This window comes from Acanthochromis polyacanthus, chromosome 8 (assembly GCF_021347895.1).
Source record: "Acanthochromis polyacanthus isolate Apoly-LR-REF ecotype Palm Island chromosome 8, KAUST_Apoly_ChrSc, whole genome shotgun sequence".
Lineage (NCBI taxonomy): Eukaryota > Metazoa > Chordata > Actinopteri > Pomacentridae > Acanthochromis > Acanthochromis polyacanthus.
This window is the reverse complement of record NC_067120.1, coordinates 8,483,680-8,502,056: the sequence shown is the minus strand read 5'-3', so window position 1 is coordinate 8,502,056 and position 18,377 is coordinate 8,483,680. Positions and strand designations below refer to the sequence as shown.

The following is an 18,377-nucleotide window of genomic DNA, read 5'->3' as shown; positions in this document are numbered from 1 at the left end:
CATCATCATATTGTTATTGTAAAAATGGATATTTAATATAAAAAATCATAGCAAGAGTATACAATCACATTGGCAGGAAAGTGTGCTGTATTTCAAGCACAGCAGTGTTTTGAGCTAAATGCTAACAAGATGACAAGGACAAGTGCTAATGTTGTATAAGTTTAGTGTGTGTTGTGTTAGCATGGTCTCTCCATTTAAAGTCATGCCTGTTTTTAAGATATCTATTTCATTGTGTTGTACTATACTTGCTTTATAGATGACTCCAAGAATGATGACCTGCATCACTCTAAGGCTGGTGGCACCATCTTGCAAGATGGTAACATGGACACATCTGTTACACCTTGCAAACCATCAAATCAGTCCTGGACTCCCACATACCCTGATGATTTGACTCCCAGCGAGCCCCTGCTCCCGTCCCTGGCTCTCAGCCCTGCCATTTTGGTCCCCCTGTATTCAGACTGGAACTCTGCCCTCGCTACGTGGGGGTTTGCGTGGGAAGCACACATCTATGGCCTGGGCTCCATCTTCACTGCATTTGGCCTAATCTCCGTGGTCTGCCTGTTAGGCCTGCCCCTGCGCTGTCCCCCTGGAAGCCCCTACTTCACATTGCTACACTTGTTCATTCTCGCATTGCAGGAATCCAAGCTTTCTGTTTGCTCTATGATGCTTACAGTTACCAAGATCGTCTTCCCGCTGTGGTCTCTCTGCTGCTCTCTGAACTGCCATTGCCCTGTTTGATCTCGGCCTTCTCCCTGGCCTTCCTCCTTCTGTCCTTGCGCTCACGCATGCATCTTTCGCTCCCACTTGCCTATTTCTACCTCATTCTCAGCCTTGCCCAAACCTTGCCTATTACTATGTATGTCCTTGTTACATTTTGTAGTCTCTCTCGGCTGTGTCGGCATTGTCCAGCTCTTCCACAGCCTCCCTACTGTGATCTTGTTATTACTCAGGGGTGTGTTTGTATGTCTCACCCTATTTCTCTCATGCTCCTACCTCATCTTCTACTGCTTCACACAAGTCAACACTAAACACATTTAAGACTGAATGACAATGGAGAGAGTGGAGGATCTCCTGAAGTGGTGCAACCTGCAGTTTGCCCTTTTGCCAAAGTAGAGGACTGGGATAGGGCTGCAGGAGCTGCAATAGGAGGTTCCTTGTGCTTGTTAGGGTGTGGAGGCTTTCAGCTTTATGGAATCCTACATGCTCTTGGCTTTGGAGGGGTTGATGGCTATGGGTTTCGGCCCTGGCCCTGGTGGGGTTACCAGGTAGGCTGCAGAATCTGTGAGATTGGGGTGTGTCTAGGTTTGTCTCTCATTGGAACACACCCTCTATTCTGTCACAGCAACTCCTCTATCAAGACCCTAACTCAGCCCCGGCCAGGAACTTGGTCTCGGCTATCTTGCAGCTCCCCTTCACGAGGGCTCACCTTACCCTCACAGGATGGTGCAAATTCTCCTGTTCTCTCCACTCATCAGTCCTGGTCCCAGGGGAAGCAGGAAAAGCTGGTGGTCTGTGATGTTATCAGCAAAGGGCAGTCAGAGGCTCTTCCTCTTTGCTCAATAGCAGATCCTCCTGGAAATGGACTAAACTGCGTCCACAAGCCCAGTCAGACCCAGAATGTACTGCCCCTACCTACACCCCCATGCCCACCACGTAAACCTGAGAATTCAGCTCAGTCTCAGCTATCCTCACTGGTTCATTTAGGTATAGAGACTGACTCCACTGTGGATCTGCGCCCTCCATCTCCCATAGACTTGTCCCGCAGTATTGACCAAGCTCTGTTCAGTGAATCTCTATTCTCTCACAGTATTTTTGGTTTACCAAGGCTGCTTCACACTTCGTCAAGCCTTTCCTTGAGCTCTCCTAGTCAAAGCACATCAAAGCAGGGGCCCAGCTCTGTGGAAAATAGTCTTTACCGAACCTCTTCCTGTGGAGACGTGGATCAAGAGAAACCCCTTTCCAGCTCCAAACTCTCCAACCACACGGCTGTTTGACATCTCACAGCAACACGCCAACATCACCAGAACGATGGGATTGGAAGGGCAGTGTTACTGGCTCGACCCAGGGTCTATGCAGCCACCCCAAAGAAACAGGAAAGCTGCGCTCACATTCCTGGGCAAACAGAGGGCAACACTTTACCCAAAGCAGCCTCCCAAGAGCAATCCCCCACCTGTCGTACCACAGGAGGTACCGAACCCTGAGCTTAGCCTCCCAGGACAGCCAAGGGTCTGGTCGATTGGTAGGAACAAAACATCTGAGTGAAAGCAAACAGCTGGAATGGGATCTGGCTGTACAAGCAGAGTTTGTCAATGTTTGCAGACAGATTGATGCCCTGAGTGTTTGCAGTGACACTATTGAATTGTAGAAATACAGATAACTTTGTACAGAGATAGCTTAATTCTGATTATACTAGCTAGACATATTGAACTGTACATCATTTAGTATGGAAATGTAATAATTATCTTTGCTAATGAAAGGAGACTGGACACTATTTATACAATATGGAAATCTGAATAATTTTCTGTAAATACTGTACAATTTATACTGTTTATAGCTTTGCTTGAAAGAGTGACTTCAGTGCTCGAAGGTGTTTTCAGGAACTTGGCTTTTCTTTTCTTGCAGAAATGTTCTTTTTAATATTCTGGCAGTATCCAATCGGGTTAGACATTCATGAATGTAAAGAATCAAACATGTGTTGCTAAATAGCACTAACTGCTGTCAAGATGTTAACGTACTGATGATTTTTGGTGTTTTATATCTGCTACACTGAGCTTGCAAGCAGAAATATAAGTCTATGGAAGACATATGAAGGGCAGCCAGGGGCCAAACAGTATGAACTGCACTCTTAATACACTGTTGTGTTTTTAAAACTGGGAAAAGTAAGACATATTTCAAAGGACTTAACTTATAAAGAGGTAAGCCCATTTGAGGTCTTCCTTTTTGTGATATTCTCAGACACACATATTTCAATACACTGGTTACAATATAGGAAATAATTAAAACATTACAGAATTATCATGTTATTTCAGTGGGTTGTAGAAAACATGGAAATTCAAGAAAAAAATGCATATTTTTACGGATGAGTTTGTCTTCCACAGTTTCCTATTGCCTACTCAACCAACCATTTGAGTGGTATTTTTGAATTTTTGTGAGAAAATGCATTCAACATCATTGCCTCTTTTCGACTACCAGTGGGGGCAAACTGTGGCAACATGCATTTGAAACCAAGATGATGAACAAAGCCTTTTTTTTCCTTCCTAAAGTTCTAGAGAAATGACAAAAAGTTTAAACAATATCAAAATTTTCCTGTCAAAATTATCTTTATTCACACAACACTATTTACAGTAAATATAATTTGGAATCCTTAAGGTGGACGATAGAAGAAGACAGAATTTTTGTGTTCTGGTAACCTTAAGGTAAGAAATGATCAAGAAACTGTCAAATTTGTCAACCAGTACAAATGCCTATTTAACTGGTCACAGGTTACTGCAAAATTACAAGCTGGAGTTTAACATTGAGCAGTATGCTGTATGTAAAACCAAGATAACATTTATAACTAACACATAAACTTGAGAAAAGCTTTTGTCGACAAAGAAATAAATCTAAATTGGGAAATTGATTTGTCACTACCCTACTCTACTGATTACATAGTCATATCTCATTGACTCAGTGTTTATGTTATTAAATATTGAGCCTGAAAAAAGTCCTATATTATAAATTATGTACAGTTAAGTTATTAATGATGCATCTTTGCAATGTGAAATTATGGAAAATCACACCAAACCAAGATGGAGTTTCAGGTGTATTACGAAAATAAAAATGGTTATGATATATGAAAGCTGTGGATGCTCTCTTGTTACCTCAAACATTTTGTTGTTCGGACGTTTCTACTGCAGATGAGATTGTTTCTTTAAAGTGCTCCTTATTCCGCATGTCTGTGTCTGATTTCTACACCTGTGCTGCAAGAGTGAAATTCAGCTAAGAGACAGGCATCTCATTACATTACCAATGATAAGCTAACCTGAGATAATAACGGTGTGTTTTTTTTTTAAAGTAATCATCAGAATAGTTGATTACATTAACCCTCTTTACACTTTAGCCAGAGCAGGACAAAGACAGATAAAGCGGTCAAGTGAAGAAGGACCATGAATATGACCGTCCTCTTTGGCTTCTTGAGAGTTGTTTTGTCTATCTTTGATGGAGTCAAAGATTGGACAAACAAAGGAAAAAGAGGAGATCACAGAAAGGTAGTGTTAGATTTCAGGGTGATGGCGTAAACGCCATGTCGACTTTGTGTTTCGTAGTTCGATCACATGCGCCCGGTGCATCTGCTCACAGCTGCTGGAGTCGGGACATTAGGTCCTGATCGAGCGCTTCCTCTTCCTCCCGCCTCAGTAAAGCCGCTTCTCGTAACTACATTTGGAGTAGAAAAAAGGAAAATATAAGCGTATATTCTATCCAAACAAAAAGGTGTTGAACAGAGATGAGTAAAAGAAATGAGAAGATGGAGGTGTGATAACTGCATGGCTGTACTTACATGGCACAAAAGAATATCTAATATGATAGCATGGGTAAGAAAAGAGGAAGAGAGAAGACAATTTTGATGTCGACAGGTAAAAACATTCTATTTGACATTCAAAGGTTTGTGAAAGAGAAGTTCTGATGTTCACATAGGAAAGACAGGAAACAAACGCTGACATTATCAAGACATCACTGCCAACAAAATATTTAGAGAATTGACAGAGGAATACAAAAAGAGGCACATGGATGAGAGTTGTGAAAGTTACCAGAAACCAAAGGTCAAACTTACGAATGGAGGCCGTGGACTCCCCCCTCCATCTGAGCAGACATGGTTCTCTTCTCAAACTTCAACTCACCAGAATACATCATGGACCTGGGACAAACACAAAGACATCACACTTACCAAAGCCTTCACACAACAAAAACTAACAGTAATGGCAGAAATGTTATAAGCGCACAGACACACACAATTTCACACTCACCGTAAAATGGACAAACTCTTGGCTCCTATGTCCTGACAGCCATGTTGAATACCAGCGATTAGGTAAGGAACAAACTTATGGATGGAGCCTTTATCTTGTACTGATCCTGAGACACCTTGAGCCACCTTCACCTTATCTCCCTCACTGGACACACATACAATTCACAATGAGCACAAGATAAATGCGTCACAGTGGTGTGCTGAGTCAATATATTTTTCCAGTATTGTACTGTGTTTAGAGTAGGGAGCCTTTGTAACTCCATTCCCCCACCTAAAGTAACGCTTCTGACTGTTATTTTTCTCCATGGCATCCAAGGAGCCCATTCCTCTGTACTTTTTCAGACGCACACCATCTGAAAAGAAATACTCTCCTGGAGCTTCAGTGGTTGCCGCAAGCAATGACCCCATCATCACTGAGGACAAAAAATAAGATTACAATTGAGAACAAAACAGTATTATAACAAAGAAGCATAAAATGAACCAAAAACTTTGTTTTTTGTTTAACTTTTTGCTCCGTTTGTTTCAAGAAACATACACTCAGATTGCCTGAGATGGAGACTATAGTCTTCTTGTACCTGTAGATGCTCCCAGGGCCAGAGCTTTTACCACATGCCCAACAGTCTGAATGCCTCCATCAGCGATTACCGGTACGCCAAAACGTCTGGCATATTCTGCAACCTTGTAGACTGATGTACCCTGGGGCCGTCCACATGCCATTACTGAGCAACACGAACATAATAGAACAGTTGGCAGCAAAATATTCTCAATACATCTGAAATAATACATCAATATGCCTTCCTCTTCAGGTTCATCACATGTAAACTAAATGGTGGTCTCTTTTGTTCAGGATATTTGAAATGAGGCAATTTTACTGACTTTTTGGATCTACTAGATGTTTTCATTAACCAGCTGATGCTCACTTTCCTGCGGTCTTTACCATACCTTCTTGGGTGATACAGATAGAGCCACACCCCATGCCGACCCTCAGGGCATCTACACCAGCATCTATGAGGTTTTTAGCCTGAGCAGCTGTCACCACTAGAGAGAGACAGAGGCACAGGCTGATTAAGAAAGAAATCACAAGTGTTTTCATAGGGGAAAAATGCAGAGGAAAGCTCTGAGGAAAAAAAAAAAAGATGAGCTCACCATTTCCTCCAACCACTTGTAGTTCAGGATATTTCTGTTTGATGTAGTTTATCATGTTGATTTGATACACAGAGTTTCCTTGGGATGAGTCCTGAAATTTAACAAGGTTCATGAAGATAGTTTCAGTGAGGCATGAAACATAAGAAGATTTCTCATATAGAAACCTCAAAGCAATTAATTAATTTACCAAAAAATTTCACCAAACCACAGTCAAAACTTACCAGGACAACCACATCCACCCCTGCCTGCATGAGGAGGTCCAGTCTGTATTTGTCGTCCTCCCTAGTACCAATGGCAGCTCCGCAGAGAAGCTGTTTACGGGAGTCCTTAGAAGCCAGAGGATAATCTCTGTTCTTCTTCAAGTCAGTCCTAGCAATAATGGCTACCAGCTCATCACTGTCATTTACTATGGGAAGCTTACCTAGAAGAATCAGATGGCATTATGAGTTAAAGAAGTAGGACAGCCCTATTAGTCCCAGTGGCGATTACTTCCTTTACACCAGCATGACCTCCTCAAAGATTTACCTTTTTTGCTACGCTGAAGTATATCATTAGCCTCTTTCAGTGTGACTCCAGCTGGTGCAACAACTAGATCTTCCCTTTTTGTCATTGCCTGAATTAAAAAGTAATAAAACAATAAACAATGCATCATAGAATCCTCACACTTATTTGACATCATTATTGCCACTGTATTATATTCTTGACAATACACAATTTCTTGCAAAATCATGCAAATCCCACCCACCTCTTCCAGAGGTCTGTCATGGTCCTTCTCAGAAAGAAAATCTATATCTCTGGAGGTGACTATGCCGACCAGTTTGCTGCCCATTTTGCCATTCTCTGTAACTGGGATTCCAGAGAAACCATGGCGTATCTTGGCCTCAAACACGTCCCCTACTGTTTGACGAGGACTCATTACCACCGGGTCTGTGATAAAGCCCTGCTCAAATTTCTGGTAAAAACAAAAATGGTATTAAGGATTAGGTGACTTTAGTCCAGGATCTTGTTTTAAAAGTTGCATCATATACCTGGCTTCAATGTCACAGATGATTTTCGAGGTCTTTTGTAAGTTCATGTCATCTTACCTTGACTTTACGCACTTCATTGGCTTGGAACTCTGCAGTGCAGTTATGATGAATTATTCCAATTCCTCCCATTAGCTAAAACCAGCCAATTAGAAAGAGGGAAATAAAGATGAAAATATGCATTATACCACAATAAAAGGTGCACTTTCCACAGTCTGTACAACAGGAGGATACTATACTGGGTGGGCGATTAGGCATGATGTATGTAGCAGCGCATGTGTTGTGTTTGTACTCACTGCCATGGCGATGGCCATGGATGACTCCGTGACTGTATCCATAGGAGATGAAATAAGAGGTGTCTTCAGGGTAATCTTTCTTGTCAGTGCAGAGGTTAGATCCTAAACAGTGAGATGCATTTGAAAACAGGAATGTCATCTTATGTTCTTTTAACACTGAACAGCACTTTAACCAAGCTAAGTCTGAAATTAAATGTTAGATCATGTGTTATAATGTTAAGATTCTCCAATTGTTCCTGCACTGACATCGCACTGCTTCCTTACAAACAACACTGTAGTTTTGCAGCTGCAGCACAGAGGCAACATATTTATTAACCAAATGCTATAATTTGCATTTGTTTTCCTAAGCAATGAACCTCCAAGCCACTATAGACCCACTAAAAGCCGACTTGCTGAGTTCACCTGATGCTCAGTGTTAAATGATGCAGGTGAGTGTCTGTTTTCAACACCTGCTATCCAGCAGTAACCCATGTGGCCGAGGCATGAAATTAATTTAGTGTCCCAGCAGAGCTTGAAAAGATGAAAACAAAGCAAGGCAAATAACCCTGTGCTAAGGTAGCCTTATCTAAAGAACATAGCAAAGAGTCAGGGACTCATTACAAGGATTACAGCAAAACCTTGATAACAGCAACATAAAATAGGAGTAAACATGATTGGTTTTTAATGAAGACAAGAGCATGTTTGTTGTCTAGACGAAAAATATGTCGGGAAATAAAAACAAGAGCAGTAGATACATATTTTTTACACGAGGCACACTTGTTTCCATTTGCCTTTGTTGCAACCAACTAAAACTGCAACTATGACAGGAATTACAGCCAAAGCAGATGTAATTTAGCCAATGGTGCAGAAAAAGTGCATATACTACTGATATATAAACAACATTGTGCACCATGGAGCAGTGTGATGATACCTACCACCTCATTAGAAGTGAAATCTATGAAACCAGGGAGGATCAAGAAGTCACTGAAAGGAGAAAGGAAAAGATGTGGAGTGTAGGTGATGACAGCATTTTGCTTTGGAACTGTAAAATATTCTTGAAAATTGAAAGAAAGAATTGCCAGCAAACACATAAACAGATGTGTTTGTGTCCTTATGCCGACAAAGCAGTTTTTTTTATAGTTAGTTAACAGTGTCCAGAAATAATCTGTCAGCATGTCACCCCATTGAAATTTTCTGCATTTATCCTCCGCTCACCGATAAATCCTACACATAGCCTCCATTAAGGAGACTACACCGACGCCCATTAACACAGTGATAAGTGAGTACACACTCAGACACACATACTGCTTTTAATGTCTGTAACACCACTCAGATTCATCCTTGAAAGTAGAATTACTCATAATAATCCTCCCTGTAAAACCTAAGCACGTGTCATCACTGATATTAATAAACATTTAATGGAAGGCATTGCATAACTCTGTATACATCTGTTTCTGTATGTGCACATGCACACACACCATTTGTGTTAGTGAAACCGTAAATGAGTCAGTAAAATGTGTGTGTCTGCTTCAAATAACCACATCCTACTTGTATGTCAGTCCATCACCGATAGCAAAAAGTTGTTGGGCTGTGAGTCCATCCTCAGGAACGTAACCTGTCCCTCCACTGATCAAGTAGTCAGCCATGCTGAAACATAAACATACATGCACATGCAAATTGAAGTTAATTGCAGTTCTTATGTGGATTTTGCATATATGAATAAATATTTCATTGACTATTTGAATGGAATCATCTGCCCATTAACCCACATAGTTAAGATAAAATTTAATGTCTCAAAATAAACAACATGTTTGTTTGGTCAGACACTAATACCCAAATTGCTTTCTTGCTTTTCAAAACATGGTTGTTGCTTGTCACTCTCTTGACCTCTGTTTCTTACACACATGATCCTATTAGAAATGTCGGACAGTGGACAGGAAATGCTAACAAAAGGAATCTGTCCTTGTCAATGGAAACTTCGTGTATGCACCAGTGACGGCAGTAGAGTAGGTAAGAGGATTTGGTTGCCTGCCCAGGTACCTGATAAATGGGCTTGTAAAAACACACAGCCAGTGTTACTGGAACGTGAAAACATCTCAGTTGGTCCTGGACATGCAAATTTTTTACAAGGCTTTGCACAATCACTTCTGCAGACCAGAAAAGGTCGTGACCTTACAGGAGAATGGTGATAGGCTGATGCGCATTGTGAGACTGACCTCTCTGGTTCATATCCAGCCTGGATACGTGTGGCGCTGTATCGCTGAGCTGCAGTCTCATGCCCGTGTCCATGTGGCGTTGGGTGTGTAAAGGCTCCATAGGGGTGAGGCTGTTCCCCATCTCTGTTTGAGATGCGTGGCCTCGCTGGCTCCATGTCTCCTACAATCCTTCGGTAGTCTATTTGGTAATTGTCCCTCTCCCCATCTCCGAACCGGTCATAACAATGACCCTCCATCTCCAGGAAATCCAGGGCTCCGACCTCCACAGGGCCCCACCGCCTCACACACAAACACACACACTTCAAGCACTTCTGACTTGATTCATACACATAAATAGCATCACCCTCTCACACTCCAAGTAAACAGTGGCCTCTGCAGATCCCAGGAGATGCACACTAACGCTGCTGATTTGCTGTTCAGTTTTAAGCACTAACAAACACACAGTGCTTCGACTGCATGTTCACACAAACACCTTTCATGCACACCTGCCATTAGACGGAGCTGTCTGGATATCGGCTTTGCTGCCAGTGCAGCAGTGAAAACAAAATAATTAAATAATACAAGATACAGTGTCATACAATCAGCTTTGCAGCAGTATGCTTGAAAACTTCTCGATGTTTTAAAAACTCACAGAAGCAGGATCCTTAAAGCAATGTTGGTTGCCCACTGGAGAGTTTGTATTCCAGTCTGTCAACAGCCATCCTCGGAGGACATTAAGGCCCTCAGGCGGGAGGGGACAGAGTTTGTAGCTAACCTGTTGATGGAGATAACTGTCTTGGCACACTAAATTCCCCTTTTGTTCCCAGCTGCAGGCCTGAGCAGCCGCTGGGGACGAGAGTCAGGTCTTGCTTAGGGTAGCAGAGACTCGTCTCCCTGAAAGCCCAATGCTGCTTGGTTATCCCTAAGGCTGGGAGCTTCTCTCCACTATGTTCTCCTGGTGCCTGCCTGCTGAGCTTAACTCTGTTTCTGACAGTAGCAGACGTCACTCTCCCACAAAGAGGATTGGGAGCATTAATGCAGGATGGGGTGGGGTGAGATGGGTGTGTACGGTGGAGTGAGGCAGTCCTATCGTCCTGCTGCCTCAGGAAGAGAAGGATGGGTCAAGATGACACTTGAACACTTTTCCCTCCGAGGATTACCATGGTGTGAAGGTGAGTGTGTGTGTTTGCAGCGCTCAAGCAGACAGAGTTGAGAAGGAGACAAAGGTCAAAACCCCAGAATACTGTTACGTGGCAAGCTTCACTCTTATGAGATAGTGAGAGAAAAGGCGAGACAGACTCTTACAAGTCTGCATACGTTCAGACAGGCACAACTTGCAAAACAATATGCAATACAATTAATCTCTCACACTGTAGTTCAGAAGTGGCTTCTATCCAAAGTGATGCGTGCAAACGTTTCTTCAGTGTCGAAGAAAACAAAGACATCTTTAGAGTTTGAGAGTACAAGTGGTTAAATTTAATGGAGAATTTAGTCCAACGAGGTTTTAACATTATCTGTTCTGTCTGTTTAGTAGTTTATTAGTTTTCAACCACTTTATCATTCTGTGGCAGTGGCGACTAACAGATCTGCACATTAAACTGAGACAACTTTGTTGCCTGGGATGCCCTCAGCGCCATCATCTGCAGGTGACTGACTGACTGCTTGTGACAGTTACTGAGGGATTGAGCCAGAAAAGCCTCTTATACAGTCTCTCTCTCTCTCTCTCTCTCTCTCTCTCTCTCTCTCTCTCTCTCTCTCTCTCGTCCCTCCCCTCCTTTTGATGATTAGCAAAATAAGAAACTTAATAATTGTAATTTAACCATAGTCAATACACAATATGTTATTTTGTGAGTTAAAAAGGGGGAAAAAAACAGAATGAGAAGACAAAGCATTGTCTTTGATTCTGAAAGAAAATCTTTATTAACAAAGTTTTTTATGAAAATAATGTCCTGTTGTACCGTGTAACAAAATGTCAAGAAAGTACAAAACCCAGATATATACATTTTCTTAAAAAAAAAAAATGTAAGTAGCAGGGGAGGTCTGCAACACTTTTGTGGCAACTGGTTTGGAATTAGCCACCTGCGGAAAAAAGAAAGTGAACTTATAAAGCAGAACTTGTCAAATATTCAGCCATATTCAATCGCTTCAATAAAAGAAAATCTTACCAAGCCTCTCCACCAGATGAGGGTGATGTTTTTTAAGGGCGTCATAAAAGGCAGCTTTGACCACATCCCCTCCTGAACGAAACGTCCTTTGGTAGAGCACTCGCATTTGATCCTGAGGTGTTGCTTTAGCTTCTATCACTGAGTAGGCACCAGGATGGACCATCTCTCCAAGCTCTTCCGCTATGGTCAGCACCTCAGAAACAGTTTGTATTAAAACTGCTCGGTTGTCACTGATGAACTTGGCTTTTCATAAATGGAAAAGAATAAAAGAAAGCATGTGAAAAACTAAAATTAAATTCAGAATTCACAAACCTTAGTTTAACGAAATGAATCAGTGATACCTTTATCTGCAACAGTCAGATTTTTCTCAGGAACACTGCCAGAATCCGGCTGGAGAATAAAAAATAACTATCTCAGTTCATGCTTTGAGAATCCTAATCTGGTACATGTTTTAGTTTGTCTACTTTGTGACCAAATGACGTGTTGTAACCTACTGAGATTATTATGTCTATTCTCATCTGAATCGTGTTCATTTTAAGCGATGATGTAAAAAAAAGAATGAATTAAATGTTTTCAAAACTACATATTTTTGTAAGTTTTTGTTCTCAATGAGACTTAGTTACACAAAGCCATAATTTTTATTAAATAAATAAGGAGAAATAAGAAATACCTCCTCTGAAACCTCGACATGATCCTCAGCATATTGTGGCTGTTCTGAAAAGGACAAAAAAATACAACTGCATGGGATTGTATTGTTTTAAGGAAGTATGAGAATATGAGTGGGACACAATCAGTACTGAGCAATTTATCTATTTTTAGTGCAACAAAATGAATCAGTGATACATACCTTCATCTGCAACAGTGAGATTTTTTTTAAAACCACTGACAAAATCCGGCTGGTGAATGAAAAAAAAAACTATCTCAGTTCATGCTGTAGCAAGCATTTAAGTGTGAATCCTAATCTGGTCCACATTTTGGTTTGTTTACTTTGTGACCAAATGACATGTAGTATAAACTACTGAGATTGCTAAGCCCATTCTCATTTAAATCATGTTCACTTTAAGCAATGATATAAAAAATTGATTAAAATGTATTAAAAACTACATATTTTTATAAGTTTTTGTTCTCAGTGAGACTTAATTAACCCTTTGATGCACAACATGAGTGAAAAGTGACCAAAATCCAATGGAAAATGGGTATCTCCTGACCCTGCGCATCAAGGATTAAATAAAGTCACGATTGTTTTTTCAAGAAATAGGGAGAAATAAGAAATACCTCCTCTGAACCTCCGACGTGATCCTCAGCATATTGTGGCTGTTCTGAAAAGGACAAAAAAATAACTGCATGACATTTTATTGTTTAAAATAAGTACGAGAATAAGAATGACAAACAAACAGTATTCAGCAACCACACCTGAAATCGGAGGAGTGTCAATGAATGCCCGCTTTTCATTGAAATGCGGATTATCCTGCAATGTATCGTAAAACACGAAGGAAAATTGTACATTAGAGAGAAAGATGTCATTTCAAAACACACTCTGCAAATTTCAGTTTTTGACTAATCAATACCATATTTCATTTTCTGAAATAGTATTTTAGCTTGTACCAGTTTTGTCAACACTTCATGGACCGCACGATGAATGTCCTTCTTGTGCTTTGAGAACACACGCTCAGTGACTTCAAGGCAGTCTGGAACAAAGTCATTTTAAAAGATGAAGTGTATGGAAAGTACAGTGTGTGTTAATGTACAACTGCTTCACAAAAATACAGGTATTGTAAGCATCTGATCAAAATATTTTTAAAAAAGATGACCAAAAATACTGTGATAGTACACAGATATACTACCATAACAAACACATACCTTTAAAGGTTGGCCTCTTGGATGGATCCCCATTCCAGCACTTCTTCATGAGGTCAAAAAGCTCTTCCAGCCCCTCTACCTTAATCTGTTCAATTTCCTTACAATCAGGTCTGTCCCCCAGGGGGATCCTCAGTGCCACAAGACTGTACAAAGCCGCTAAAAAGACAAGCAATAAAAACAGCAGGCACAGCTGAGTGTGTTTGCATGTGTGAAATGGACATATACTGTGAACATTCTACTTAGTTTAGTTGTGAAGTGATAAATTATGAGTGAACAAATTTCATTTTCTCTGAATAAAAGACTATAAACTTGACACAACAAAGATAGATTTTTTTAAAAAAAGGCATGTGGACAAGGCATGACAGTAAAATTAATTACATGTACCTGGATAAGGGTCTTTACCAGAAATAATAGACCAGAGAAGGATGCCATAGCTGATCAAGAGAAAAAATAGAGATTTTATATGAAATGTTCATGCTGTAAAACTTTTTATGATGTGGTATTCCTGTAAGTATTCATTTAATATTTACCTGTATCTGTCAAAAGCACGAACAGGATTATATGATGTCTGAAAAGACTCAGGAGGCTGGTACTTAAAGGAGCCTCCAAGCTGTCCTGACATTTCTGTGTTGCTAGTCAAAGCACTGGTGGAAACCATGGACAGACCAAAGTCTGCCACCTTCAAAATAAGAAAGGACATACCGCAAAAAACAAACACTTATGTTGAATTCTGTTTTTAATATAAAGATTTAGGTGAATGGCACTTTACCTTGGCATTCAGGTCATCGTTTAACAACACATTGCTTGGCTTTAGATCCTGATGCAAAAGTTTCCTTTCGTGAAGAAAGTTCATTCCTAGGGCAACTTGGTGGGCCAAGCGGAAGACCAGGGGCCACGGTGGACGGCCAGGCAGGTTTTTCTGCAAGGTTTGAATAGATCCTCTTGCCATAAACTCCATGACTATTCCCTGTTGCATGGATGGGTTTCCTATTGGTGGGCATCCCTGATACATTCCATAAAGCCAAATCACAAACTGACAGGCAGCTTTGTCCATATGACTAGCCTCGTCCCACAGTTCTCTGACACTGGAATGATGTAACTGATGATTAGAAGGATCATAGAGGAAGCGGGAGGTAGAGAGAAAGTGAAAGAGACAATATTTTTCAGGATGTATGACTTAAGAATTGAAAATGTACCAGTCAGGATGATGGATAAGCTTTATGGCCACATCAAAACGCCAGCCCTTGTGCCTGGCCTTGTAGACGGTACCAAATCCCCCTGAATCAAGGCGCTCCCATTTCTCCAAGCTTTCATTACCAACCAGCTCAGTCTTATGGCTATGCAGCGCCATCTCCTGCTGAACTCAGGAAGAAAACCTTTAAATCTTTTCAAAATGATAGAGATACAGAGAAAATGTTAGAGAGATTGAACATCAAAAAGTTGTTTAGTGCCTCCTTATGTATTTGCTTTTGAACACTGTGCCCTTGCTTTCGTAGTAACACGAGAGCAGCAGCATGTTCAGAGCATAAAGATAGTGACATATTTCCTATCACTTTTTTTGCCATTTTCTCACTGTATTATTAAAATGATGACTTCTACTCACCATATAGCCCGTCTAGCTTGTCCACAAGAGATTTCAAGCGTTAGTTCATACCAAAGCTGTGGGAAAACCAGACAGTACAGACTCCAGTTTCCTGTCCCTGCCCTTTGAGCTGTCGTTAAAGGGCGGAGTTTAATCTGAAGAAAACTTTTTATGGGCAGTGTTTATGTAGTCTGCATGAACTGCAGGCATACAGAATAGTATGAAGCCCCTCCTCTTGTTGGAAAAACACACGTAAATGAAGAAAAGCTGAAATGAAATGCTTGCACTCACAAACCTTGACTTACAGCTTTTAATGTGGCTGTAAAAAATGTAATGAAGTATTGTTCAGTTTCCTGTAGTAGTGGTGATCAGTTAGAGGAAGTTTTAAACAAAGCAGACGTGAGTTTACTCACTACTGAGGGAGAGCATTTATATGAATGAGGAACTGAGCCAACATGTAGGAATAAACATATGCAATGAAACAAGTTACATTTTAGAGTAAAATACATGTAGCAAATAATGATACTTAAAATAAAATTATTTAAGACTGAAGCTTTTAACTGTAAAAAAAATATTTTGTTTGCACGTTTGAACATTATGCTGTCAATATTAAGTATGTACACAACAGTATATGTGCTTATACTTGATTGCACTGAGATTTGTTCTTACTCCAACAAGAGAATTCACAGGTTGCACAATTTCTGACCTTCCTCCTGATAATGCTTTCTCATGACTCTCCTTTATCTCTGTTTCTCTTTTATATGCTCTTTTACAAAGCCACATTAGGAGTGTTTCCAATGCAAATTATCAACGTCAATCAGTACACTGTAAAAGCACAAAGCAAAGGCCCTGTTCTGTGTCTGACGCCTGTGAACAGGACACCGTGGGTCTAAATCTCATGTGCACAATCACACATGTAACCCCCTTTCATTAAGTGGGATTAGGAGTGTTTTCACTCACATCCCATGCTGCCATGCTGCCTCGGTGCTTCAGCCGGCATCGATAGGCGCGGTCTGCTCTCGCTCTCTGCATTTCCATTCCCCTCTCCCCTCCCTCTTCTCCACCCACCTTCATTTACGCTCATCTCAGTGTGGTCCTCTTTCACCAGTGGCTGCTCTCTCTGCTACATCTCTCTCCTCCTTTTCCCTCATCCTCTACCCTCCTGTAAACTGTCTACTACACTCTCCTTTATCTCCTCCCTCTCTGCCCTTGTTTCACGCTGATGATATATGAGGCTGGGGACTAATGTAAAGGGGAGCTCTCTGTGTGCTGGATGTCTGAGTGGAGACCTGAGGTGAGCGTCTGTCTTTCCACCACAGTGGAAGAGTGCTTCAGACTGGGGGACATCACTGATGCAAGGCAGGCTACATCCTCTGGAGCAGCGACAGGACAGCCTGCGGAGAAAGCAGTTAGACTGAAGACCCACGTGTATGCCTGGATGTGCTTTGTGTTGTGAAGACAGGAGACTGCAAAAAAAAAAAAGAAAAAGAAAACGGAGGCAAAGCCAGCAACAGAGGGAGGGGAGCATTTAGCAAGAAGCACCCGAGTCACAGGGGTCTGGGGAAAGTGGGCGTGGGGTCCGCAGGGAGTGTTTTAAAAGTGAAAGGAGGAGTGAGGGGGGTCTACTCTGCTCACAGATCAAAGACTGGAAGAAGGAGGATTGCTTTCCGCACAGTCTGAAGAGATTGGGATGTCACAGACTCTCCAAAGGCTGTGGATTTACAATTGAAGCTAAGGATCTGTCTGCAGCACTGACTGAGAGACAGAGGGGGTGATTATAAGGACACAGAGTCAGAGGACCAGCCAAAAGGTCTTCACCTGGACAGAGGTGAGCTTGCTTACCAAGTAAAGACTCAGAAGAAGACGAAAGAAGAGACAACGGACAGGGGTCCTTCTAGGAAAATTGTCAACATTCTCTTTTCACACGAGTCTATAGGAGGATCCAGTCATGGCTGTCCAACTCATCCCAGAATCAGCCGTGTGTTTGCTCATGGTGAGTCTCAGAGGGGGACAGGATTGCTGGCACTGTCCACCGTTTGTCTTTGTTTCTTTTTCTGTCTCTGCTGTGCCTTTCTCTCATCACTTTCTCCATGCAGCCACTAAAACTAGGAGGTGAGCTGTCATCTCATTAAAAGGGATGCTGCTTGTTTGCCCCTCCCCTTTTACTACCATCTACAAGCTTGAAATCGTCCGATAACTTTCAAGTGAGAATCACTTTACGTACTGGATAAATGCCTGTATTTTCCATCCATCTAAACTCTCGCTTTTGTCCTCCACGTGCTCAACTACTGCAGTGGTCAAGTGTGGCAGAAATGCCTCACGGACTAATGCAGACGTGAGGGTGCGGTACTGATCATTCTGTCTGTGCTTGTTGGAGACAGATGTCATTTAATACATGTATATCCTATTATATGAGTGTGTGAGTAAAATGACCTGTATTAGTGTCTGCAGTGCGGGCAAATAAGTTACTAGAAGGATGAGCTTTCTTTGTTGTGTAAGGTCAGCATTTGCTTGTTTCCCATATTCAATTCTGAATCAGATTGAATTACATCTAATATAGAAAGAACAGTTTTGCTGCAGCTCGTGTCACATAAATTTGTAGGATCTTGTTAGCGTTGAATCCAGTCCCTCATTGACATGAAACAGATTGGCTTAGCTTGCCACGCTTCTGCTCTGGCTATAGAGAGTGATGAAATAGAAGCACACAACATGCTGAAAATCCACTGAACTTCACTTTCCCTTCTGTCCAGCTGAATAGTGAAACAATGGCAGTTTGGCTTTGGTGCATGTGCTGCATACAGATAAGGGATGCACTCATCTTATGATAACCTTCAATGAATTGAATGTAAACTCTGTATGCAGGGTGACTTTGTATAAGGGAGCACGTTCTGCTCATTTTCATTCTATAGTGTTGGCATTCTGCAGTCCCAGGGGGAGTCATGCATCGCCGCACTACCTGCTATCTCCACCTGTCATGGCTGTCTGTTACTATGGCGATAGGCCATGCAGTCCACTTGGGGAAAGGAAGCAGTTAAAGGAGAAGGGCAGGAGAAAAGTGCAAGAGATGATGGACAGGCCAAAGGAAGGAAGGTGAAAAAGGAAAAGTGATGAATGAAGGCAGGAACAG

General features: G+C 41.5%; 4 protein-coding genes across 8 annotated transcripts in view; 2 read left to right on the top strand and 2 right to left on the bottom strand.

Annotated features, from left to right (window-relative positions):
- Positions 1–1,028: 1,028 nt before the first annotated feature.
- prrt4a (proline rich transmembrane protein 4a) lies at positions 1,029–2,117 on the top strand (the record flags this gene model as incomplete). The annotated part of the gene is made up of 1 exon (XM_051952067.1): positions 1,029–2,117. A coding segment is annotated over one exon (966 nt), but the record flags the coding sequence as incomplete, so codon positions are not given.
- A 1,588-nt stretch (positions 2,118–3,705) lies between these two features.
- On the bottom strand, positions 3,706–10,810 carry impdh1a (IMP (inosine 5'-monophosphate) dehydrogenase 1a). Of its 3 annotated transcripts, XM_051951468.1 has the most exons (16): positions 9,665–10,803; positions 8,997–9,095; positions 8,384–8,432; positions 7,470–7,571; positions 7,234–7,308; positions 6,894–7,100; positions 6,674–6,761; positions 6,370–6,569; positions 6,149–6,239; positions 5,945–6,040; positions 5,578–5,721; positions 5,274–5,415; positions 5,004–5,147; positions 4,811–4,894; positions 4,538–4,554; positions 3,706–4,413 (listed from the first exon to the last, which is right to left on the bottom strand). In XM_051951468.1, exons 1-16 carry the CDS (start codon positions 9,898–9,900, stop codon positions 4,310–4,312), a joined length of 1,878 nt encoding a protein of 625 aa, XP_051807428.1. In that variant the 5' UTR covers positions 9,901–10,803; the 3' UTR covers positions 3,706–4,309. The 3 variants fall into 3 exon arrangements, with proteins under 3 accessions (XP_051807428.1, XP_051807427.1, XP_051807429.1); XM_051951467.1 differs by having other exon boundaries at positions 6,674–7,100; positions 9,665–10,810; XM_051951469.1 differs by lacking the exon at positions 4,538–4,554 and having other exon boundaries at positions 9,665–10,801.
- Positions 10,811–11,534: 724 nt separating this feature from the next.
- Positions 11,535–16,212, bottom strand: LOC110964882 (receptor-interacting serine/threonine-protein kinase 3-like). Of its 3 annotated transcripts, none has more exons than XM_022213728.2 (14): positions 15,272–16,212; positions 14,865–15,052; positions 14,438–14,753; positions 14,199–14,347; positions 14,053–14,102; positions 13,669–13,824; positions 13,414–13,496; positions 13,222–13,276; positions 13,084–13,127; positions 12,656–12,704; positions 12,479–12,522; positions 12,150–12,198; positions 11,809–12,051; positions 11,535–11,722 (listed from the first exon to the last, which is right to left on the bottom strand). In XM_022213728.2, exons 2-14 carry the CDS (start codon positions 15,017–15,019, stop codon positions 11,715–11,717), a joined length of 1,401 nt encoding a protein of 466 aa, XP_022069420.2. In that variant the 5' UTR covers positions 15,020–15,052; positions 15,272–16,212; the 3' UTR covers positions 11,535–11,714. The 3 variants fall into 3 exon arrangements, with proteins under 3 accessions (XP_022069420.2, XP_051807560.1, XP_051807561.1); XM_051951600.1 differs by having other exon boundaries at positions 14,865–15,025; XM_051951601.1 differs by lacking the exons at positions 12,656–12,704; positions 13,084–13,127 and having other exon boundaries at positions 14,865–15,025.
- A 241-nt stretch (positions 16,213–16,453) lies between these two features.
- frmd4a (FERM domain containing 4A) overlaps positions 16,454–18,377 on the top strand; it is a 104,929-nt gene continuing 103,005 nt past the window's right edge. The window contains exon 1 of the mRNA XM_022213723.2: positions 16,454–17,243. Coding sequence (XP_022069415.1) covers positions 17,199–17,243 — 45 coding nt within the window. The 5' untranslated portion in view covers positions 16,454–17,198. The remainder of the gene's footprint in view (positions 17,244–18,377) is intronic.